The sequence below is a fragment of the Ambystoma mexicanum genome, chromosome 8, assembly GCF_040938575.1.
Source record: "Ambystoma mexicanum isolate Mex_15411 chromosome 8, UKY_AmexF1_1, whole genome shotgun sequence".
Classification (NCBI taxonomy): domain Eukaryota; kingdom Metazoa; phylum Chordata; class Amphibia; order Caudata; family Ambystomatidae; genus Ambystoma; species Ambystoma mexicanum.
In genome coordinates this window covers 62,065,381-62,091,798 of record NC_090929.1, presented here as the reverse complement: position 1 = coordinate 62,091,798, position 26,418 = coordinate 62,065,381, and the positions used below count along the sequence as shown (strand labels likewise).

At 47.2% G+C, this 26,418-nt stretch overlaps 1 protein-coding gene across 3 annotated transcripts in view; it reads right to left on the bottom strand.

The window, feature by feature from the left end:
* NUP214 (nucleoporin 214) overlaps positions 1 to 26,418 on the bottom strand; it is a 1,006,718-nt gene that overhangs the window by 34,234 nt on the left and 946,066 nt on the right. For all 3 annotated transcript variants that reach the window (XM_069609281.1, XM_069609279.1, XM_069609280.1), the window contains one exon: positions 16,062 to 16,231. In XM_069609281.1, coding sequence (XP_069465382.1) covers positions 16,062 to 16,231 — 170 coding nt within the window. The remainder of the gene's footprint in view (positions 1 to 16,061; positions 16,232 to 26,418) is intronic.

Genomic DNA, 26,418 nt, shown 5'->3' with positions numbered 1-26,418 from the left:
CATCTCTGGAGGTTCATGACCAGTTCAGAGTCAAAGAGCAAAGCTTTGCGGTTATACAGCCTCTTAATGGAAAGCTTGCATTTTTGATCCATGTGAAGGTAATATCTTTGTCTGACAGTGCTATCGCTTTATCAGCCAACGCCCAACACCTATAGATAGGTGTTGCAGTCTAGTAGACATGCACATACACTGTTACATGCTTCATGAACCCAAGGGCACATTTGATACCATTTGTGAAAAAACACAGAACAAATAAAAATCACATCCTCTTAGAACCCCCAGCACTTCTCTTCCTGCTATCAGAGGATGTTAGTATTAGCTGACGTAAAGCCTAAGAGCAGATTGGTCAATTTTTTTTATAATCTAACTTTAGGATGACACTCATCTACATCGTCCTTATGCTCTTTCAAAGTATCTTATATTGGCTAAACCGATTCTCAAAAATGGTCAGCCTGTGCAGCACCTGTGTGTCTCTGCACACAGACTGTACTACCTCCTCCCCGGTTCTCCTGCACCACTGGCTTAATTCCCACATGATACTGGCTGGTAACGGGCCTGCTAGTGGATGTGCAGTTGGGGGATGCAGAGTAAGTGATAACAAGCGAGATCATTAAGTGTAACCGACACCAAGAAGGGAATCTTTCCTTACTCTTTAGTCCAGCTCTGTCATATGACTAACATTAAGAGCTTATCAAGTAGATAAAGCAAGAGGGGTGAAGACAGCGCTGTTTGTACCAAGCTTCAACTGGACAGCTTGGCTGAATTTAACAACCTTCATAGATGACAGTAATGGAGTGAAGAGTGCTCAGCAGGCAGCACTTCAGGTTTCCCCCTACTGCCGCATGCCTCTGGAAAGGAGCAGAGGTAAGCCTGGTGGAGTAAGCATACGTGCCTGCTGCAAAAGAGGACCCTGGATTTCAAGTAGTGTGTGCAAAGCAATAACGTACCCATCTAGCAATGGATGTCCCAGGGCACCTGTCTGTCTGGTGTAAGCTCTAGTTTTATCACGTCAGAAGGTAACAGCACTTGTGCTAAGATTACGCAGGGAAGAACGGAGGGCCATTCCTGAGCATTACGCTTTAACACCGAGATAAAGTGGGTGCATGGTACTAATCCTTGGCTTTTATTCTCTCAATTGTTTTCAATGTTTGTGGGGCCCCAAACTTGCCAAACGAATAATCTCCAAACAATTAAGTGGCTGTTACAAATAATACATTTTAAAGACTTTACCACTTGATTTAATAGGACATATAACTACAGCTGGCACCCACAAAAATAAGCACTAGCAAAGCCAAATGGTCTATCTTTATTTTATAGCTGATGCAACCTGAGACAACCAACTACTGCTCGATATGCCTGGGTATAGCCGGAAACTTACAGCTACTACCAAGGGTGGTAAAGGTCGACTCATATGCACGCTTATGTGATCATATGCTCAGGTACAGTCATCACCAACATACACTAAATCTAGCCTCACAACATGGCCCTAGTGCTGCCATATGCCAGGTACAATCTTGTAAGGTCAGCTGGCGCCATCAAATGCCAGGAAAGGCTAACATATTCTGAAGAACAAAAACACAAATACTGGATTGGAGTACTATAGAGGCAGCGAGTGGCATGTGCAGAGGGTGCTCTACCTGATGCAAGACCCTCCAGGGCTCAGCTTGGCCTGGCGCAGGCTGAAGGGAAGAGAATGGTCCCAAGGAGCCACCCAATGAACCTGCGCTCCCCACTCTGTTGCCCAACACTTTGAACAGGTAGTACTTGGAAGGCGGGGGTACCTGCCTGTTAAGTGCCTCTCACTGTACTCTTCGGGAGACAGGAGAGCCCTCCTGGGTTAAGCCCATAGCTTTAGGCAATGTTTTTGGAGAGGTGGGCTGAGGAGTAGAGGCAGCACCAGCTAGGGGCATCTCCCAGTTACTGTGGACATTGGTGATAGGAAAGCCGCAACATAGAGTGCTGCTGACTGGCCTGCAGAGGGAGAAAGGTGAGCATAACCCTAATCCAGCAGTGGATGCTTCACAAGGACCTGTACATTTGCCCCATCTATCCTACACTGCTCAAGCTTCTGTGGCTCCCTCTCCCCGCCAGGATCGTATTCAAAACTGCACGCATTACCTACAAAGTCTCAAAACAGAACAGAACACCAGTTCACTTGGCAGCTAAACTCAACTCTGGAGGCTCTCACACATGAAGTAGCAAAACCATCAAAAGGATGTATTCTAAGGTAGCCTGTGAAGATAAGAGTAGCGAGCAGCTCTTCCTCCTGCCACTCCCCAACCATCTGGACCTCAATCCGCGCAGTGGCTCAAAAAGTCCCCACCTTCTTCCAGTTAAGCAAAACACCAAAAAGGAGGCTCTTTCAACAGCTGCCAGACTAATGAAAATCCTGCCCTCCCTTTACCAATAATACTGTGCTACTGTATAAAACACCACACCCAACACTGGCAACCTCCTGTTGTAAGGTGATCTGCTGCTACAGAGCTAGAATCATGCTAGAAGCAATACAAATGAAATAGGACAGGGGAGCGGAGGGGTGGTGATTCTCAACTATCGCTGTTGGATTTGTCCATAGGAAAGAAGGTAATCACGCTGTCCAAGTACCAGAAAAGTGACCAAGGGATGCCTGACCCTTCGTGTCTACGTATGCCCGAGAAACCAGTTTGGCTCCATCTGATGAGTACCCTTCTCCTTGGCACGCTCCTGCCTCACAGACATTCACCAAGGGTGCTCCCGACAACTAGTGGGCTGTCAATGTCGAAAATATTTGACGCTGCGCGCTTCAGCATCAAGACCTTTTGCCTGTAGGAAGTGTAACTACATGGAGGCGTCTCACTGCCGCGTGCATGCTTCATGATCGCCCTGGTCCAGTGGGGATTGTGAGATCCTCAAATGCAGCATCCCTGTGTGCACCACTAGGTTCCTGGACTATGTTGTCTAACTGGAACAGGAGTTTAAGCCCCTGCTGGAATTTGGACAGCTGATTCTCAAGTGCCTGTTCCTTCTTGGAAGAGTGCTGCTGTCCTTGAAGGGAATGGTATTCTATACTGTAACCCTTTTACCCTCAAAAGGAACATCACTGTTTTATCAAAAAGCGCCAATATTCTGGTATATCGCTGCTGCTGCTATCCAATCATCCACCCTAGTCAGGGTACATCCATCAGTGGTCAGGGGCTTTGTGTGCAAGGCTTGGATAAGTAACTGTAACCACAAACAGTCCATCTCACCTTGGCACCCCTCCATCTCTCGATTGTGTTCTTTAGTGCCTCAGCAGTCTTTTCTTCATCCTTGCAGCCCTACCTCCTCAATTTCATTGTTTGGTTTAGATTTTCAGTGCCTGCTGTCTCTGTAGCGCCCCTTGGACGGCCTTCAGAATTCTTCAGTGAGGTGGACAATCTTCATTTCACCAGCCTTTGTTCATCAGACAAATTACTTATCTCTCTTTTGGGAGAAAAGAGGGCATAATTCTCAAAGTCACCTTCTCTTGAAGAAACCAAGATGGGAGGTTTAACATAACACCTGGAGCTCACCTCACCTGTCTCACAGACGTGATGGAAACTAGGAACATCACCTTAAGGAGCAAGCAATCTAATAGAACAGGAATGAATGGGCCCAAATGGAGTTCCCATAAGGAATGTCAAAACCAAACTTAAATCCCACGCCGAAACAACAAACAGGCGTAAAGGAAACTGGTTTCACAAACCCTGCAGGAACTGCATGGCTGTGGGGATTGTAAGAATTAGCCCTGCCCCAGGGACCTCTTGAAAACTGAAATAGGGGCGAGGTAATCCTTAACAGTGCCAATCTGCAGATCTGCTTGGGCCATGGACAGTTAATAGGGGATAACTGACATGATAGAGGGTCGAGGTCCCTCTCCCAGCACCAAGCAAAAAATGCTATATGATTTGAAGGCATAAATAGACTTTGTAGCGGGTCTCATAGCTGAAAGGAGTACATCAAGGACGTTGCCGTCAAGTCCCACACCTTGTAGTTCAGCCTCTCAGTAGCCAAGCATAAATGTTCAAGCTTCTGGGGCTAGGGTGGAGGACACGCCCCTCGGCCTGGAAGAGCAAGTCGACTCTCCTCAGAAGGCACCAGAGATAGCAAATTGCCATGTCTAGCAACTCCAGATACCATGTTCTCTGGGCCCAGTCTAGAGCGATCAGAATCATTGTGGTTCCGAACAGGCGCAAACTCCGGAGTAGCAGCAGAATGCTGGGGATCAAGGGGAATGCATAAAGGACGCCGAAAGTCCACCCGACTGTCAGTGCGTCCCCCAGAGTTCCTGGACAATGCAATTCCTGTTGACACTGGAAGCGAAGAGGTCCACTTGAGTCCCCCAAAAGATCATCTCCAGAATTTCCTGGCAGAGCTCCCACTTGTGGGAGGCCAAGGCTGTCTGCTAAAGGCATCCGCAGTGATATTCTTTCTTTTGGTTAGATGAGCCACCGCCAGAGAGACACTGTTCTCCAGAGATAAGAATCAGTGTCGCATTGCTTCTCTGCACAGAGGCAAGGACTCCACATCGCCTCGTTTGTTGAGGCAGTGCATGGCCATTGTGTTGTCACATCATTTCAGAGGGGAGGAATGTGACCACAGCCAGCCTGAGCGCCCTCCGATCCATCAAATTGATGCATTCATGCAACTCTGCAGGAGACCAGAGTCCACTGACAGTCAGATCCGACAGGTGATCACCCCAACCAGTCAGAGAAGCGTTGATAACTGTTGTGACCTGGTGCCAAGGTTGACGTAACACGCCTCTCAGCAAGTTGTTCCGTATGACACACCATGCAAGATCCTAAGCCACCTGGTTCAGGACCTGAAACTGCGACCATTGGCAATGGAGAAGCCAGAGAAGCGATCTCATGTGCAGCCTCGCCTCCGGCACCACAAGAATACATGAGGCCTAGAAGATGAAGGAAAGCCGAGGCCGGGACTTGTTCATAGGATTGGAGGACACAAACCATCCGAAAGATGTTTGCCACTAGGTCCTCGGGCGGGAAAGCCTTACCCAGTGTGTCCAAGACCACTCTGATAAATCGGAGGGACTAGGATGGTGACACCTAAAACTATAAAGTTCAGGGAAAAGATGAGGCTGTGCAATGGTGTGCATGTGCTCCAACACTAGATCTGGGGGGCGAGCTCTGATGAGCCAGTCATCCAGGCAGGGAAAGGCATCAATACCCGAGGGTCGTGGCCCAGACAGCCCTGTTGTAGGAGCTGTAAGGCCCCAAGCTTCGGAAGTGGTCCTGGACAATTTTGGGCTGGACTGGGAAAGCCCTCGCCCCCACCGGTGTTGAGCGGCATACCCAGTCACTGAGGTTTTGCGTCCTGGGGAGCAGTGGGGATGGCGGATCCGGCCGCATCTTTCCCGCTGGGCACCTCTGCCTCTCGAGAAGCCAATGCCCTGAATTCTTCCTGTGGCAGACTGACCCAAGCCTCTTGTGACATACAAGGGTGAAGGATGAAGATCCCTACTCAGAGGACTGTGCTGAGGGCTGTTGCACGGCAAGCCCCAAGGACCCATGGACTTAGTCATTACCTTTGATGACTGGACCTTCTGGAGGGCGTCATCACTCTTGGATCCGAAAACATTTTGGCCATAGAAAGGCATGTTCAACAGTTCGGCTTGAACATCAGCCGCACATCCCGATGTTCTCAGCCAAAGTGCTCGTGGCCATCGACCTGCCCACACAATTTGCAGTGTACAGCCCTGATTGCAACATCTGGTGGGCTGTCTCCTTGCCATCAGTACCTATGGACAGAAAGCCATCCCTCATCTCTCCTTCAGGGACGTGCTCAACCAAATTGGCCACAGACGCCCAAAGACCGAAGGAGAACTTTGCCATGGCACAAGAGGCATTTACGGCATGCAGGCTAGGACTGCCTGATGCAAACACCTTCTTATCCCAGGCATCGAGCCTCTTACTTTGTCTGTCCGGTAGGAAGGAAGGTGGAGGTCTTCAAGCTAGCCATTGTGACCAGACTCTCGGATGATGCATGGAAGGAGAGGAACACCGGATGCGATGGAGCAGGACAGTGTTCCTTCACCAGTGCCCTGTCCACTGCCGGAACAGAGGCAGGTTTCTCCAGCATCGGGGCGTCGACTACCACATTGAGGGCACAAGTGTCTCCTTCTTGGGGGGCATCGTCCAAGATAATGCACAGCTTGTAATGAACCTTGGATCTGGACGGAGCTGAAAGCTCCAAAGTACTGCCCACCTTAGCCATTAATCACTGTATTTTGGATTTTATTTATTTGTAAAGCGCACCAAGCCCAAGGACATCCGGGCGCATGATTTAGGTTACAGGTATGTTACAGGGTATATACAGCAATATAACAAGTGGAGGGAATAAAGGCAATTATAATGATAAAGAATGCCATTTTTTGAAAAATATACAATTATACAATTACTATACATAATAAAGATCATGCAGCTAGCAGATTTGCGCAGGTGTAGCGGAGTGCCAGTGGATGCTAGTAATCAGACTGCTCTTGGGCTGCCATCCAGGCTTTGCTCTTGAAGGCCAGGAAGGATGGTTCTGCTCTAAGTGGATTGGGAAGGGAGTTCCAAAGTTTCGCAGCCATGACTGGGAAACTGCTCACGCCAGATCTCTGGAGGTTGAAGCGGGGGATGGAGAGGCAGTTGGTTTGGGCGCGTCAGAGTGGTCTTGAGGAGGTGTGTAGAGAGAATCGGCTGGCCAGGTAACTAGGTGCTTGAAGCGAGAGGCTTTTGTGTGTTAGTGATAGTACTTTGAGAGAAACTCTTTGGGAGACTGATAGCCAATGGAGATTCCGTCTGGTGTCTGAGATGTGGAGGTTCCTGGGGATGTTAAGTGCCGCTCTGATGGCATTATTTTGAATGATCTGTAGTTTGCTGATGTTGCATTGGTTAGTGCCCAAGTAGACGGCTTTACAATAGTCGATCTTCGACAGGACCAGGGTCCTGGCTAAGGTAGTGCAGTTGGCTGGTGATAGGAATGGGCGGCATGCAGTGATGAGCTTGCATGTGCATGATGCTGCAGAGGAGACGGCGTTAACCTGTCTCGAGAGTGATAAGGTGGCGTCAAGATAGATACCAAGTGTTTTAGCATCTTTGGCCACTTTGATGGTATGTACTTGATAGATGGAGTTGATGGCTAGAGTGTCAGTTTTGTGGTCACCTGTGATGGGGATGAGTATCTGGGTGTCGGCGTAATTGGTATATGTGACGCCCAGATAGTCAAAAATATCAAAGAGTGGTTTCGTGAACACATTGTAGAGTGTCGGGGAAACACACAAACCTTGAGGGACCCCGCAGGTGACAGGCACGGGATCCGCCATGGCGGTGGGGGAAAAGACTCTCATATATCTGTTTTCCAGAAAGGAAGTGATCCAGGCCGTGGCTTTGTCCGAGAAGTTGGCGGCAGTTGTAAGGTGACAGCAGAGGATTTGGTGATTTACTAAATCGAAGGCTGCAGAGATCTAAAAGGAGTAGTAGGGCAAGCTTGCCCTGGTCTTTTAGGTCTTCGATCTGAGTTTTTAGATCTAGAAGTGCAGTTTCCATACCATACAGAGGGCAGAAGCCTGATTGTCTCAGTCCCAGGAGATTATTGAGTTCCAGGTAGTCCTGGATCTGCAAGTATGCAGCGCGATCAAGAATCTTTAAGAGGAAGGGGACTGTTGCAATGGGTCTGAAGTTTGTGGGTATATTAGCATCCAGGGTGGGTTTTTTGAGGAGGGGAATGACCCAGGCATCCTTGAGGTTATCGGGGACAATCGCAGTACTGAAATAAGAATTTGAGTGTGGTGATGAAAGGAGCTAGACTGTGCAATGCTTCTTTAATAATGGTGGGAGGACATAAGTCGCCCTGACAATTGGACGGTTTGAGGTTATTAATGATGTGCTCAACATCAGTAGTGGATAAGGGAGAGAAGGAGAATGGTTTTAGGGTATCACGGTTGGTGCTAGCAGTGGTCTGATGGATTTTGTGCTGCACGCTAGTCTGCAGGCTGTTTCTTTTGTCATTGATTTTGTTTTGGAGAGTGGTAATTTTGCCAAGGAGGGCCTTTTGAATGTTAGTACACCAGGTACTGTATTTGGAGCAGGTGTCAGGAGGGGTTGCAGGTGACTCCAGTTCCTTTAAGATTTTAAATAACTCCTTTGTGTTTGACTGGGCTTGTTCGATGCGTTTGTTATACTCATCTCTTTTGGCCTGAAGTATGGCCTCTTTGTAATTTCGAGTGGCAAGAATAACGCTAGCTTTGTTGGTATCAGTAGGGTTACTTTTCCAACGTGATTCAAGGTTCCTTTTTTCTTTGCGCAGGGTTCTTAACTGAAAAGCAGCTTGAGGCTTTCCTGCTGTGGGAGCTGGCAGAATGCCCATCTCCCGGAAGGTATGGAGGCCACTGGCGGCCTGCAGGTCTTCGGCCAGTCCCAGTACATCCTCATCTTCGCTGTAGAACTCCACCTGGAAATCTCTCGGCTCCCTAGAAACCAAGGCTTCAAACCCAATGGGAAGCTGGTGAGCTTCCTCCTCACAGATGCCATACATCTTAGACATCTTAGACATGAACTGGCCATAGGGAGTGGAGCGCATCCCTGCGTGTCAACGATGCTGGTCGCACCGCCGCTGAAGTCGGAACCCGGTGCTGAGGCGTCAGCATGCAAAGGCAGGGCCTGTCACGCTGAGGAACCTCAGCAGTCTTCTGCTCCAAGCCCGCGCCCATAGGCAGGTGGAAGTGGTCCCCAGCAGGTACCCTGGCAGTTGCAACAGATGCAGGGGGAGCTTGGCTGCTTTGGCAAAGATGTCAAGCATCTTCAAGCAGAGGTTCGCCCATTTCTATGGGGTGGTGGATTGGTTTAGGAAAAGGTACCTGCGCCGGCTGCTCAGGAGAATCCGTGGAGCAGTGGCTCTTATTTTTGGAGGAAGAAGAGGGGTGTTGGCGTGAAGACTCACTCTGGAAGTGGGACCTCTTCCGATACTGCTACTTGTCCTATTCCTTCTCCTTGCAAAAAGCAGGCCTATCTTCGAGGTGTCGGTCCGCGCTGTGTGACTTCGACCGAGACCGCACAGCCTCAAGCACACACCTTGTGGACGAACATGAAGATCTTCGTGGCCCTTTCACAGAGGGCCTTCAGTGCATGGACTTGCACAACCCACAATCCTGTGTGTTGTGGTCCTTACCCAAGCAGTAGAGTTCAATCCGGTGCGGATCCGAGACCAACACCTGTCGGCCGCAATCCACACATGGCTTGCAGTGCGAGGCTTTAGACCGAGTAGCCTTGGTGCAGAGAAAAGTCGCAAAGCTCAGCGAGCGTGTTTCTGAATAGCAAACAGAGGTCACAGGGCGCATCTGCTCAATATACACTGGACCCAAACTACATGTCCGTCACAGGCCACAGCCACGCTGCCCCACCGGTGGTGAAAAAGCTTCTGAAGAATAGCTGCGGTGGGATAGGGATATCATAGATGAGGAATCCGTGGGAGGAAGGAATCCATTTGAACTGCATAACAGTGGAGATAGTGAAGGGAGTCTTGCTCAGGGTTCCTCTTGAAGACTGATGGCAACTAGGTACACCTTCACTGTGCTAATGTGTAGGACTGTCCTGCCAAAGAAAGCAGAACATTTTAAACCGAGGTGATCCGACATCTGAAAGGGTCCAGACCTCTTCCCCCGCCACCAGCATAAATAGATTTGGGTGCAGGCCTCCAAGCTGAGGGGCATGTCCAGGAAATCTAACAAATCCCACTCCTTGTATCTCAGCCTATCAGCTGCCAAGCATGAAGTTTCAGGCTGCTGAGGCTGAGATGGAGGACACAACTTTCAGATTGGGAGAGTAGGGCCACTTTCCTCAGGAGGCACCAGGGAGGCAAGAATGACATATCCACAAGTCCCAGGTACCACCTCTTCTGGGACTAGTCCAGAGCGATCAAATTCAGCATCGGTCCTAATAATCTGTTTCCTGAAAACCTCTGATATGACGAGGATCGTCGGTAATTGAAGTCCCAGTCAACCATCAATGTGCTTCCTCCCCCCAGAGTTACCATACAAGGAAATACTTGTGAATATAACTCCCACTTCCAGTTCACACTGGAAGCAAAGAGGTCCACTTGAGGAGTCCCCCACAAGGAGGCTATCTCTTCCAGAACTTCCTGGAAGAACTCCCACTTGTGGGAGACCAATGTCCATCTGCTCAAGGCATTGTTAGGAAATACTGCACCTCAGCTAGATGGGCCAGTGTCAGAGACAAACTCTCCTGAGCCCACAGCCACAGTAGCATTGCTTCTCTGAAGTTGTAACAACCGTACGCCAACAGTTTTTGAAGGAGTGCATGGCAATTGTGTTGTCCGTTAGGACCATCACACACTTTCTCTGCACTGAGGGAAAGAGTGCAATCGGGGCCACCTTGATTGCCCTTAGCCCAAGCAAATTGATGTGTTCTTCGATTTCCGGTTGAGCCCAAAGTCTGCTCAGCATCACGTCTAACATGTAAGCATCCCAGCCTTTCAAGAAAGCACCCCGTGACGGCTGTCAATTGTGGCCAAGGTTGCGGAAGCAACAAACCTCTCAGAATGTGATCTCTCTGGGACTACCATATCCGGTCCAGTCTGGCAGTCCATGACTTACAAAGGGTCTGACATGTTTGACTTGGAAAGGAGACTACTGAAACTACCTCATGCACAGTCTGCCCTTCAGCACCACCAGAATGAATGAAGCCATTACACTCATTAGGCACCGAAAAGCTGAGGCTGAACCAACTTCTGGGATTGGAAGACATGAACCATCTAAAATAAGTTTGCCACTCGTCCCTCAGGAAGGAAAGCCCTGCCCAGGCTAATGTCCAAAACCAAAAAGATAAATCAGAGGGACAGAGGCACCAAAATATGGGACTTCTTGGATTTGAGTCAGAAGCTCTAACTGTGCAATAGCACATGTGGTACTGGTGTGCCGATGCCTGGTCTGGGGAACAAGCTTGGACAAGCCAGTCGCCCAGATAAGTGAAGACAAAGGCTTTCCCCTCCTGAGGGAAGTCGCAACCATTGCCAGCAGTTTGGGGAAGACCCTGGGTGCTGAAGAAAGACAGAATGGAAGGACCTTGTATTGTTAGTGGGAGGATCCCTCCACAACCCTCAGATACTTCCTGTGCTTGAGATGGATCAGCACATAGAAATAAGGGTACTAAATGACACCGACAAGAAGATCAAGAGCTTGAAGGATATGGGATAGAATGGCCATCTTAAACTTGTCCTTGTGCAGGTACGGGTTTAAGAGCCTCCGATGTAGAATGGGACCAAGTTCCCATCCTCCTTTGGAACAAGAAAGTACAGAGAATACCAACTCTTGCAGAGTTCTGACCGGGGCACCAGCTCAAGGGCACCCTTCGGCAGAAGCGGATGGACCACCTCCAACAGGAGAGGGTCCAGAGGCAAAGAGGGTTTGGTAGGGGAGGTGGTCTGGAGGCCATTGAACAAGGCTGAGGATGTAAACCTGTGTCATGACCTGCAAAGTCCAAACATTGAACGTGGTACAATGCCATTCCTCATTGAACAGAGATCTTACGGCTTCCCCACTGCTGTAGAATATTTGAAGTCTTCTTCATAAGAGTTTCGACAGGCACAGCCAAGGCATTGGGCCCCTTCTCTGAGCTCTGTGGCACTCTTCCCTGATTGGGAGGACAGCTTACTTGCTGCTTTCCCATGCGCCAGACTACTGTCAAAATCCCCTTCCCCTTATTGCAGGAGTTAAGGGACAGCCAAGCACAGGGAGTTTGCCATTGCTGTGAATAACTGGAACCTTCGAAGCGGGGATGGGAGGAGTAAGCCTTGTCTCAAAAAGGTTGTGCCCATTGAGGGACATGGGTATGCAGACTTTCCAACGAAAAATGTTCCATCAAGGGTTTTCCCATCTAATTTTTTCGTACAAATAAATGTGCATTGAATGCATATTTTTGTGGGGTAAAGTGTTAATTTTGATTGGGGTGTGTTTTTCTTTTTAGGGGTAAAAACGGGGGGCGGGGGGGAGTTTGTGTGAGCCCCCCTCCAAAAATAAAAATGCATTCCATGCACATTTTTTCGTTGGAAAAGATTTGATGGCAATTCCCTTTGATAAAAAAAAAAATAATAATACATCGATGGAAAGACATGTAGCCAAGGACATGTCGAGGAGCTTTGCCTGAATGTCTGGAGCAAACCCTACGGCTCTTTATCCAGGAGCGCCTACTGATGACCATTCCAGTGGCCATAGCATGTGCTACACAGTCAGCTCTGCTGAGGCCTGACTGCAAGATCTGGCATGCAGCGCGCCTCCCATCCTGCACCACAGTGTTGAGGCCCTCGGTCATCTCCTGCCGTGAGATTCTCGGCTGCCTCCAACATCACAGCCCAAAGGCCAAAGCCAAAAGAAATTTTGGCCAAGGCGCAAGATGCATTAACTGTCCTCAAGGCAGGGTTGCCGAAGTCTAACAAATTGAGCCCCCAAACTGGCCAGCTTCTTACTCTTAGTCAGGGGCCAAGAAGGTTGTCTTAAGGCGCATGTCACGGCCTGAAGCAACAAGCTCTCCCTGGGGAGGCAGGAGTGGACAAAATGGCTGGACCAAAGGTGCTGGGTCTTGTTTTTTGGCCAGATCTCTGTCCATTGCATTGACTGAGGCTGGCTTCTCCCAGGGCTTGCAAAACTGGGTGTTCCAGTGCCGGGTTAAAGGGCAGAAAGGTCTCTCCTTGAGGGCCCTCATCCAGAATGTCAATTAACTCCAACTGAACTTTGGTTCTGGTAGATGCTGACTAACCCAGTGTGTCCACAACCTTTGCCATCATCTTCTGTAAAGAAACATGAGAAGGATGTCAAGCTCCAGGGAGGTGTCGAGGCTGCTGGTTTCCTGTAAATTTGAGGCCAGGTCCATCAGATACTCTCCCTAGAATTCCTTTGGGAAAAGTCTCACCTCTCTGGTGCAATATGGCTCAGCGCAAATGGGACAGGGTCACTCGCCTCGTCAAAGACTTCTGACATCTTTGACATGAATTTGCTCATAGGAGTCAGGACAATCTAAAGATGCTTCAGCACCAAGGGGAGAAGAAGTCGGGAGCTTGACGCCAGAAGGCAGAGCAGCACAGCATAGGTATGGGTCAGAGACCGTTGAAGCCTAGGCGTTCAGCCCAATTGATGTCGCCAGCGCCAAAGTCGTCGATGTCTTGGCACTAATGTTCAGCATCTTTAGCTGAAAGCATTCCCATTCCAACGAGGTGGAGAATTCGGTGGGAAACGGTACCTGTGGTGCCGAATCCTCAGAGGAATCCCTGTAGCAGTGACTCCTCTTTGATGAAGAGTGGTGTCTCAAAGAACTGCTTGTGGAGTGGGACATCTTGCAGTGTTTCTTCTACTGGTCTTTCCATGCCCGAATCGGTCTTCCTTTCTCCTCCGCTCCAAGCCTGGTGCCTTCAAAGGAGTCCTTTTTTCTTCTCTGTGCCAAAGGTTTTGCGGCATGATCTCGTATGGCCTTTGGGTGCATGGATTGGCACAACCCACAATCATGCATGTCAAGTCCTTCCCCAGGCAGAAAAAACAGATCCGGTGGGGATTGGAGATTCACATCTATCGACTGCTATCCTTGCAGAGCTTGAAGCCTGAGGCCTTACCAGTGTTAGGCATGACTCAGTAGAAAGAGCTGAAGATTAGCGGCAAATGTGAGCATATAGTGCGCAGAGAAAAAAAAAGGAACGAGTCCTGAGTGGAGCTACTCCATATATGCTGTCCCCAGGCATCTAGTCTGGCCAGGGGCACGTGGAGGTGGCATGTGGAGCGGCACTGCGCTCCCTGGGGGAAGAAAAGGTTTCCAAAGGCAGCTAGAGCTGGAGCTAGAATATCAGATGAGGACTCCACAGGAGGTTGGAATCCATTTAAAATGGAAATCATGAGACATTATAACATTATTTATATTCATTCTCTGCTAAATGAGGTTTTCCAGGCGCAATCACCAAGTCGAGAATTTTGAGGCGGTCTGTCTTCCTCTCCAGAACCAAAACAGACAGAAATAAAATCTGAAGAGGGCGTAAACTGAATGGTGCATTTGTGGGTATCATGTATACATCATACGATTATCTAATTTATGTAAACAAGTTGTAATAAATCAGACAATCACTAGATGACTCAAACATATACAAGCTAAAAGAAAAGTATATTTAGCATACACATTTGTGCAGACATTTCGTAATTCAAAGTAATACTGTGTAACCCTGTATTCTCGTCTTCCCAGCATGCCCCCCTAAGAGCTAACCGTGATCGTTTCACCAAAGCTACCCTATGCGAGGCAAAGAGGCTTTAGGGATAGTGCGTTTGGCTAGAGATGGGAAGGTAATAGATTCCGAAACACAGGATGGGGAAATTGCCACATATAAAAGCAGTAGGTTTCCTAGTTGGATTAAGGGGGATAGGAAATCAGCTGTCAATACAGCCGATTTCCAAACCCCCTTAATCCAATTTATAGCGATAAGGCATGCAGAATTCAGAGCCCTATTAGGATGGGTCATCGGCAATGGCAAATCCAGATATGTTTGGCAGCCCTAAAATCCATTCCATTCAACATCCTCCCATCTGAAAGGAGCCTATAGGGATATTTCTACAATCAGGTCCATGCCCAGGATCACCCGAGCTAGGTCCTGCTGTCTGATCATCATTGAGGCCAGATCCCACAAGTGTCCCCCACTGGAAAAAGGTGAGATCAATTTCTGTCCCCTTGTTTAGAAAGTGTAAGCCCGGGAAGTGAGCCTACTGGTGGTGAACAAACCAGTGCCACGCCTTTAGCCCCAAGTGTTTTGGTGACTCTGGGCACGCCATTGGCATCAAGCATAAAGTGTGTCTTGCGTTGGCACATTTGGCACACACAGTGAGCCATCAGTCGGTACAGAGAAAATAATGAGCTGGACAGGGGAGAAACACTGTTTTGATACAAAGGTATTCTGATGGGATTTGGCCACCTGCTATCCATGTTTGAAGGGGGATACACTCTCTTGGGAGGTTCATCAGACTGTCTACACAGTAGCAGCAACCTGCAGCCCTTCCAGATGTTTGAGCCTACAATTGTCAGCCTTAGCTAGCATAGTACATTGTGAGGGACCATGGAAGTTGTAGGCCAAAGGTTTCCCAGCACTGGTCAAGGAAACACAAGCATTTTGCCTGGGCTCTTAAAGAAGTTTGTCAAAAAGTAACAACTGGTGCTCTCCAAGGCCATACAAAAACCTAGAGTTCCCATTACAATTCAACATCTTCCCGTCAGTCTGTGGAGACCTTGAAGGAGCCTGCGAGTGACTCAAAACTACAATGAGGAAAAAAATGTCCAAAGAGTTTTTCTTCTTTGACAAAAGAAAAACAGCAAATGCTGGTTCAGAGTGGCAAAAACAGAAACTATCTCAATGTGGGGAAAATGAATGCATCCAGAGAAATACAAACCATGTATGAATAAAAGATGCCACTGTTCTAGGTCCTCTCCAATTAAAGTAGAATTAAAAAATGAGCATGGTGTCCTAGTGCCTCCCAAAAAAAGTTTATTCATACAAACTTCGAGGTGCTTTCTATGGCAATATTCTTTTCTTTTATTGGATTTAAAAAATGTACTCGATTGATTTTCTTGAAGTTCCAAAATCTATTTTTTAAATACTCATTATAGCCCAACCTGGCAATGGGGAATAATTAAAGAGCCTTTGAATTTGTGGGGGATCCCTTGCTGGGGGCAGTTGACTTGGGACATGAGCACTGCCATTTTCTTTTTTAAACTTTAAAATAGGCTGTAAAAATATTCAGGTGCAGAAGGTAGCTCTCAACACTACAACTGGAGATTACGAGGACATGATTCTTGTGCCTGCATAGCTTATGAATGAGGGCTGGATGGTGATGGACACAAAGTGGAAACATTGCACACGTGCATTACTAACTGCACTGTTCTGAGAAGCTGTTTCCTATCACAGCACCTGGTGGCAATAATTACATCTGGTTACAAGTCGAGAGAGCAAGACTACCTATGTGGGTACTCGTCCCTTGTGAAAATATTACAATCCTGTAAAAGTGCTACCCAGACCCCCAGTACCTCCTGTGTTTCCGGTGGCACCACTGGCTGCTCCTGCACCTGAACCAAATCCTGAGAATCCACTGCTTGGTGCTCCAAACCCAGGGGTTGGCTGGGTCAGTGAGCCAAAGGTAGGCGTGCTCTGACTTGCCATGCTGCCGAAAGTTGTGGTGTTGTTAGTACTGCCAAATCTAGGGTTCACAGAAAGACAGTCATCAGCAACATGGTTGGAGAACAATTATCAGCAGAAGTTTCAAAATACCATCAGGACCCATACAATCACATCTGTTCCCCAATGCAAAAAGAGAATTACTTAACTGTAACAGCGGCTCATAGGCTTGGGCATTTCCGCATATAGATTTACAGGTTTACAATATCTCTGCAAACAGGCAAGGCATTTTATCCACCCCATTAGGTCCAAGATTTGGGCCTGTAGTAAGCAGAAAGATTCAAAGTAGCATGGAAGCGGATGGTTGGGAGATGGGGAGGGAAGGGGGACTGGACTGAGGTAATGACAGTTCCATATGAACCTAGAAACAAACCCAAGCTGAAGAACTATAGGCACGTACCATTTCTGTAAGACTAAGATGATGCCTGCAACTTGCTGCGCGCACTTTTATCTTGCCCAAAGTCGCATACCTTGTGAGGACGAAAATCTTAAACTGTACTTCTAGGGAGAGACCATGAACGGTTTGCTTTTTCCTGATGGGTTTGCAGACAATTTTCTCTGGATAAACTGGCATCCATGGCCTTATTCGGGATGCGGCTGATCTGCCCCATGAGAAGAGTCATATCTCTCAGGGTTCATGAATTCCAAAGACAACCTACTAATGTGTACAAGTAATCCTGCATGGCTAGTTACGCAAGCTCCACTGGTTGGTGGCATAAAATGAAATATTCACAATTGTGATAAATGACCACCTAGACCATTGGTGTGCAACCTCCAGCTCTCCAGATCTTTTGCACTACAGATCCCATGGTCCCTTACCATTGTCTATGCTGGATAGGACTGATGGCATCTTTAGTCAAAAACATCTGGAGAGACAAGGGTTGCAGACCTCAGATCTAGTCTGTACTTAGACAGCACCACGCCAGCTACTAAGACCCTATCGGACATTCCACTTGGACAAAGCTATGCATGGTGTGTGGAGAGTTCTACGTGTTTTAAACAAGGTCACCATCCTCGTTTGCACATCAATCGTGTATTTTTACCCTGTGGTAGTTTTGGTCGAATTTATTTTTTTTTCTCCAAAATTGAACTTTATTGGCATTTAAAGGAGAAAAAAAAAAAAACACTGTCAACAATCAACACTGTTCCCAAATACTCATCACCCCGCCCCTCCCGCTCCATGCCACCCCTTTCCCCCTTACCCTTCCCTTCACCCCCATGCAGTAGTTTGTATCCAGGTTGCGTATCGAGGTACATGCTTCTCCCTTTTCTCTGGGGCTTTTTCGTGGGAGTCTCCTTGGCTATCTCCTCCGGGCCGCCAGCATGGTCCCCCCGGTAACTTATCCCCCTTGCCCCCACCTAGCCTCGCCAACCCCCCCACAGCCCTCCCCTATTCATGCCCCACCCATTGTTTACCGCACTCACTGACCATACTTCTCAAAGAATGGGACCCACGGCCTTCAATATTGGACCAGGATTCGTCCAGCAGATGTATCAGAAACTCCATGTCTTAAATGGTGCAGACCTTTCCCACCCAATCTTTTTCCACCGGCATGGGTTGGCTTTTTTACCGCTGGGCCATGCAACATCTAGCTGCTACCAACATAACCTGCACCATATTCCCACATCCAATCTCCTCCTCCTCCTCCCCCCACCTGAACCCCAAATAGGAGGAACCAAAGTGACACCCCGCCGTGAATTCCGTCGAGCCCTCTAACCCAAGATGGGACATCACTTCAGTAGGCTTGGACCTTGCGGCAGCCTCACCACATATGACCATAGTCCCCTCTCACCCGCTTACACTCCCAGCACTGCGGGTCTAGCCCGCTGCCCATCTTTGCCAGCACCACTGGCGAGTAGTGCCATCTGTGCAATAACTTCAGGGTCTGGTGTCTATACTGAAGGGAAGCCGCGGCACGAGTGACCTTCCTGCATATCAGCGCCCATAGTGCATCGTCAATGTCTTTCCCCAGATCTTTTCCCCCACCTGGTTGTAGCCGGTAGCGGGCCCCTAGGTTTCTCTAACAGAATGGCTCTATACATCTGCGCAATGAGCCCCTCCGTGTCAGCAGGAGTTGCTCAAAGTCTCAACCCCCTCCTCAGGTTTTCACCCCACTGGTCCCTCGTCAACACCCCTTTCAGATGGAGATATGGAACACCGAGAGTTTCCCCACCCTCAAACTCTCCTACAGCCTGTCCAGGGGCATGAATACCCGCCCTTACCACATTTGCCCCACCCAACTCATGCCTGCCTGGTACCACAGCTGGAACGCCAGCGGTTCCTCCACCCCATCCCTCAAGGGCGGGGCCCAAATACAGCTCAAAGGGGATGGCCATATGGATAGCCATCTGTTCCCCCTCCCTCCCTCCATAGAGACCACAGGACCTCGATGTGGGACCTCAGCATCCAGAGCCACTCCCTCAGGGAAACTAGGCCCATGACTGCACTGGTCAATCAGCACCCATTGCTGGCCAAGGTGGTCCACCATAATGCAGAGCTGGGCATCCCTGTAGTAAGAATAGAGATCCGATAGCCCCACTTCCCCTCCTCCTTCGGCAGCACCAGCGTCTCGTACCCATGTTTAGCACCAGCCCAAAAGAATTTTAATAAGGCTGTCTTAACTTCGTCAAAGGAAGACTTGGACCTTCACTGGGAGCATTTGAAATAAAAATAGGAATTTGGGCAATATCAAAATTTTAATGCAATTTAATCGCGCCATCCATATATATTTTAACCTTTCCCACCTGTCCATATCTTTCCTTACCGTTGCCCACAGTGGGAGAAAATTCCCAGGGAAGAGCTCTTCGTACTGGCCTGACACCTGAACCCTTCCTGTGCCCGGAAGGGCAAACCCTCTATATAATCCCTCTCTGCCATTGGCAAACCCCCGACTATGTAGGCCAGCGACTACCCTAGGATGACTTTGGAGCCTGATAACTTCCCTATGCTTTGCTAGTCCCTCCAATATGTGGGGGATGGATTGTGTAGGCTTAGTAATGTAGCCCACAATCAGGCTGAACTTACGTACATGTTAGCCCCCCTATGGATACTATTCCTATAGCATCGTCCTTCCTCAGCCCCACCTGCCCCGGCTCCATCACTAGTGCATAAAGCAACAGGGAGAGCAGGCAGCCCTGCCTCATGCCCCATTGTAAGGGGAAGACCTGTGATGTATCCCCATTCACCGCCACCCTGGCTGTTGGTTCAGAGTAGAGAGCTTTGATCCAACCCCGCAGCCTCCCACCTCAGGCCCTTCCCGATGGCTGAGAGCATCTCCTCCATGAAGGCCCAACTCACCCAATCAAAGGCCTTTTCTGCATCCAGGGCCAGAAACAGGGCCACCTCTGTCGCCACACTCGGCGCATTAAGGATGTGCAGTGTCTTGCGAAGATTATCCACCCCCCTCTATGCATGATAAAGCCCACCTCGTCCGCGTGTACCAGTCGCGGAAGGTGCTGCTCCAGGCAAACATTTTGGCATTAACATTTAGTTAGAGGGGTTGGTACGATGCGCAATTGGCTGGGTCCTTCCCAGGTTTATGGATTACTGCTATTAAGGCTTTGAGGAATGTTTGGCGGTACAGTGCAAGCCCCCCCCCCCCCTTCTTGTCCCCCCGCAATCAAGTTAAAGAGCTTGGTGAGCAGTGCTGCCAGCTGGGCTTGAAACTGTTTATAAAAGTCTGAGGTAAACCAGTCCTCCTCACTGGGGGGAATTCTTTTTTCTATTTAAGGGGGTCCCCCTCCCCCCACCCCCAACTTCCCTTCCAACCAAACCATTTCACCCTGACACCCACCGCCCTAAATTCCCTACCCCCAAACACACATGTACCAAAAACACAGCCTCTTCCCATCACAGTGTTCCTCTTGGCATTAATTATTTACTGAAGAATACACGGCAGACACATCGATTTTTCTTTAGTGCTCTTGAATTGTCATTCCATGATGGCAGACATAATGGGGTGCAAAAAACAATAAAGACGAACTAATGTCTTTTGCCAACTGGCTGCGCCCGATTACATTTGAAATCACTATTAATTATAGGTTTAGATAATGCGTTTTAAAAAACCTCTATTTCTTACAAGGGTACATTTGACATCTCTAACATTGGAAACCACTATACACCAAGTAATTTCATTATTGAACGTATGGATCATTATTTATCCGATTTATTTATTCTATTGCTATCTAAACATATGATTAATAGTGACTTCCAATGTAATCATGTTGTATCACTGTTTAATTACTTGGACCTTGATTATCCATGTTGAACTTCAATATAATCATATTACATAACTTTTTATCTAATAAGTTGGATATTGGTTTTTCGAAAGAGACTTTTCTCGTCTATTAGGGACCTTCATTGTGAAGATGTCTTAATTTAAGATACAAATTCATTTTTGTAAAAAGAGAGGTACACCCCTGGAGCATCATAGTTTTTAGACGTTCGAGAGCTGCTCGATTTACATCTTTTGTAATATATGTTCGCATGATTACTGTTTGGTAAAGTTTAAAAAATAGGGCTTTAATCTAATTTTGGAATTAGAATATTTTATTCTCACCATTCCGTGGTTTTGAGACATTTTAGAAGATGTGCTTCATTTGCATTTGTTCAAACATACTTGCGTCATATTTAAGTTGCCTATATCATTTACTGCGGCTCTGGAGATAACGTCTAGCGCACGCCATGTAATCGCATGTTTTGAAGTACCTACATACTTTCACATTAATGATGACCACTTTGAAGCCTTGTGACATTTGGACAATTTTTTGCGTATGGCATAAACTTAATTTTGAGAATAGAGTATTATATCCTTACTACACTATGGTTCTTAGATGTTGAGTAAGATCTACTTAATTGGCATTTGTTCAAATATTCATGTATTGTGTATTTTCTAAGAAAAATTACCATAGCCCACGTCATGACATTACACATTCTGACGTACTTGCATGCTGCTGAATAAATAACAGCCATTTTTAAGCCTTGTGGCTTTACCTCTCCTTGAGTTGTTGATAACTCCAGGTTGTTAGACTGGTAAGTTAGCTCTCTCAGTCCCTCTAGCCTCTATGCTATTTACTTGGACCATTTTTGGGACCGATTGAATTTCCTCTGACTTTTTTTAGATCATTGCCAGAAATGTCTCCTTCTCAACAAGAACGTTGAGATAACGCTGTATTGGCAGGTGAGATCTATTTTGGTAATAGTTTGAGAATCTCTGCTCGTCTCTTAGTAACATTTTTCATATATTCATTGTTGATATAATTTTCTTTTACCAGCTTTTAAGTGCTTCATATATAAACCACGATTTGGATTCATCAATATATAATACTCCAATTTGTGCGGTAAGCCTCTTCACGCTTATTGACCTTGGATCTGAAAATTGCACACAAAAGAAATCCTATCCTTTTTCTCCTTAGATTGAAGACATTGGTTTGATAAATGTGTTTTATCTTTGTTTGAGAAAGGTTTTCACCACACTCATGTAAATTAAGATAAACATAGGAATTTTCTACCTGAAATAATTTGGGTTGATTTACTGTTCTGTATAATTACTTAATTTCATTAGCTCTCTAATAGTAGATTGAATCATGAACATATTCAGTTACATTTTCTGAATATGCTCCCGATGAAGGGATGAACTCCTGAAACGCGTTGAGTTTAAAACAAGAATCCTCTTTGTCATTAAAATATGTTTGAAACATATCTTCAAAAGTCAGTTCTTTTAAATGTATCCTACAACTGTATTATCTTCATTTATATATTTTAAAACCTTTATATAAGACAGTCATACATCCAGCGACAATAGAATTACAGAGTGCACTTATGCAATCATCTTAATATACACAGAACAGGCATCAACAGACCTCATGGAGTGTCAACATGGATGAAAGATACAAGAGCCCAAACAAAGGAGTGCTGTTCAGAGCTAGAGTTCCACCACAGGCACTGTTGTATATGGTGCCTGCCCAATATAGTCTAAGCCGAGTCCAGATGTCCTTGGGACGACATGTAGATGGCACAGTTCAAACAAATCCCTCTTCACATTCATTCACATACACCGATTCATGCAGCCCCTCCTCACAGCTGGGGGCTTGTGCAGACTTCCAGTGTTTAAGTATGCATCTTTTCGCTACCACACTTGCTATGTTATGTTGACGAAATGGTGAGTAATCACTGAAACATTTCCTATATCCCCCAACAAGTACTTGAGAGGCAAGGGTGATGGGGAAATATCAAGCACAGTGTCTATAGCATCCGCCACCTTACCCCAAAAATCCAAGATTGTAGGGAAAGTCTGCTGCATATGAAAAGAGTCAGCCTGCGCTTCACCACATTTCATGCAAGTGCCACTTTTGTCCTGGGAAAATCCCGCCAGTCTAGCTGGAGTACAGTGCAAATGGTTCAACATTTCAATCTGTATTAACCGCAGGTCGGCGTTAAGAGAGACTGCCTTCGTCAGCTGGCAACATCTACTCCATTTCTTCTCCCCCAGTGACGACCCCAACACTCTTTCCCAGGCCTCTCTCATTGTATTTCTTGACAGGAGGTGGGACTGTAGTAGGCTAGACACCCCTCGCTGTGTCCCCTCTACCGAGAAAATAGCGATAATGCAACCATGCATCTCAGGTTCAACAGGAAAGGTGGGCCATTTTTAGCGGAATGCTGCCTGCATCCGATAATAGTGGAGCACCCAAAGGGGGCCACCCCCTAGCTTACCAGACAAATCCTCTAGGGACAGAGAGCGCCCATCAGGGAACAGATTCCCCTATAGTTAGTTGACCAGAGTTGTCCCACAACCTTCTAATCCCCGTGTCAATCGAGGGGGAAATACCAGAAAAATTCTACAGGATGGCCTCCCTATTATAGGGGGTTTAATCTCTAATTTACTGAATATTCTCTACCATGCATTGACTGTGGTTCCGACAGGATCAAATGTACATATATACCCATCAGTGAATATAACTGATTGTCAGGTTTCCTTCCCTTATTCAAGTTTCCTTTTCATTATATCTCTTTATTTATCCTTTTCAGATTAGCTTTGTGTGGGTGGGAAGTTTTCCATTATAGTTGGTTTGGCCTTAACTTGCTGATTCAGAATCCTGGTTCTGACCCAAGGCAAGATGGAGCCTCACAGTGACAGCTCTGATTGGTTAGAAGACAATGCTGAACAACAATGAACATTCTAAACTGTCACTCTGTGCCTTTCATCATCAAAACCCCATCTGAGAGGACGTGTTTAGTGGCTGCTCCTGCTTTAGTCTTAGGCCTGGTGGATTTTATCCTTCAGACATCAGCAGTTGAGCGGCTACTTTCTTGGGGGTTACAGGAGAAGTCATCAGCTGGCAGGAATTCGTTTTTGAAGACAGGAAAAGCAGGAAATCCTTATGAATTCGCTCAGGAGATAAGTGACTTTATTTTTTAATGTAACTCTGTTCATCATAATAACATTCTCCTTGAAAATTCGTGAAAAGTTGTGTTTCTACTAAAACTATTGAACTCCCGGAGTGCGCGTGTGTTTCCAGTGCGTTGTTCCATAGCGCGAGAATTTGACTGTCGCGTGCGAATTAAAGTGCGCGTGTGCTTTCTAGCGTGGGTGTTCCGAGCGCGAGTAGATGTTGGTCTCGTGCAATTTTAAATGCGCGTGTATTTTTATAGCGCGGGTGATCCTTAGCGCGAGAAGCTATACGCCGCGGAGGACTAAAGAGCGCATGCGATTTCATAGCGCGGGTGATCCTTAGCGCGAGAAACTATACGCCGCGTGAGAACTAAAGAGAGCATGCGATTTCATAGCGCGGGTGATCCTTAGCGCGAGCAACTATACGCCGCGTGAGAACTAAAGAGCGCGTGTGATTTCTAACGCGGGTGTTCAGAGCGCGAGAATCTGTTTGTCGCGTGCGTTGTAAGTGCGCATGTATTTCCAGCGCGAGTGATTTTGCGCGTGAGAATCAATTCGCCGCGTTTGAACTCAAGAGCGCGGGTGTTTTTATTTCGCGTGTTTCGCAGGAGAACATTATTGCGCGTGTGGATTATTGCGCGTGTGGATTATTGCGCATGTGGATTTTTTGCGCGTGTGGATTATTTTGATCGCGCGTCTTCATTCGTTTGCGCGTGTTCTTCAACCAGGAAGATTTCTATGTGAAGTTCATCGTTAATCTGAATGGAAATAACCTGCGTGTGCATTTAGCACGTGTTTTTTCTTCAAGGATTCAAAAACTCAATACAATTATAAATAGTTTGAAAAGTTTGAAAGAACAATAAAGAATATTTTAAAGACAATCTAACTGAACATTCAGAGCATTTTGGAAAAAAGACAATGAACTAAGACTTCCAGTTTTGCCTAAAGTAAGAAGTTGCTGTGAATTTCAAGTGTCTCAAGTAAGAGATTTTCAGCTTCTTTATCAGCTTCTCTAAGAAATTTCAAGAGAAGAACCAGGTATGATTCTTAATTATTACTTAAGGATTAATGTCTTTCCATTCATAAGGTTAAGTGAATTAAGGAAGTGTATCTGCTATTCTTTTATCCTCTGCAGGTTCAGCTCTGGTTAGCCTTGACGCAGTCTGCCTGGTGTTGTTTTGTTATCCCATTTCCCCCTTTCCCTTTGGGGTGTAGTTTACAGAGCTGAATTGAAACCTAGTTCTGGGAAATACATCTCAGGGGGATTGTCGGGGGTTCAGCAGCTTCCGCGGATGCAGGACCTCTCAGCCTGACACTGATCTGAGATCCGGGGGTGATGCCCAATAACACTGCAGTTGTAGGTGTACAACCCTATTCTCCACCGCATACCAGTGTCCAGCAAAGTAATAACGCTCAAAGTCTGTGGCCGCAAGTCCGCCAAACTGGCATGGCTCTGTCAGTTTTTGCCAGCTCATCCTGGCCACCCCTTAGCCCCAGATGAACACGGTCACTAATGTGCAAAGCCTGGTGAAAACGGCCCGCCCAGGCCTTTATGAGGAAATAACTAAAGTAGTAAAGCAATTTTGGGAGCACCATCATCTTGACCGATGAGATCCACCATACAACAAAATCGAAAGCCTTGTCCAGAGCGTCAATTTTGTAGTCAATTGTAGATATGACTAATGATTGTCGGCGTACAAGGACAGCCGGCTCCCGGACAAGATAACCACCAAGTAGCTGAAACTAAGGGGGCACCGGCGAAATCCCCCAAGATCAGCCGGTTGCACATTAGAGGGCGTGAGGGGGAATAGCTCAGACTTAGCATTATTTATTTTATACCCTGAATACTGAGCAAACTTGTGTATATCATACATAATTGGAGCCAAGTTCTGCCCCGGGTATCGGATATTGAGCAGCGTATCATCTGCATAGAGAGAAAAAACTCTGGGGTCGGTCATTTATCATGATCCCCTTTATCTGTGGGAATCCCTAACGAAAGCTGTGAGGGGCTCTATAGTGAGTGCGAATAGCAGAGCGGAAAGTGGAACCCTGTCTGGTGTCCCTTTCCAGCGGGAACAGAGCAGACAGTGTTTGGTTGGTGTGAACCCTGGCAACAGGGTCAGAATATAGCAGGGAAATACATTGTATAAAATAAGGGCCAATGCCAAAGCGGCAAAGTACAAAGAAAAGATTGCGCCAGGAAACCAAATCTAAGGCCTTCTTGGTGTCCGATGACACCGCACCCACTCTGGCTTGGGGTCTAACCTGTGCCATCACACAAAACAAGCGTCTCAAATTCAAGGCTGCAGACCTAGTGGAAATGAAGCCCCATTGATCTGGGTGCACCAGCTAAGGCAGGAACGGAAGTAGACAGGTGGCCAAAACCTTTGCAAAATTCTTTGCATCCACATTTATTAAGGGCAATGGTCTATAGGAGGCCATGTCATGAGAGGGCCTATGGGACTTCAATAAGACGGTGAAAATGCCTTCCTGCATAGTCTGGGGGAAGCTCCCCTCTAACAAGAGATTCGTCCCATACTGCCAACAGCCAAAGAGCCAGTTCCTGCTGGAATTCTTTATACAGTTCTATCCCCAGCCTATCTGCCCCAGGTGCTTTCCCAGAAGCCAGTGACTTGACCGCTGCGCCTATCTCCTTTATCAGAAAAACTGCACTAGCCTCATGCGTCAATGTGGGTAGCTCAATACTAGTCAAGTGGTGAGGTCCTCATCCAAAACCAGATCACAGTTCAAGTACAGTATAGAATAGAAAGAGGAAAATGCTTAATTTATATCACTCTCCCGCACCATCATCATA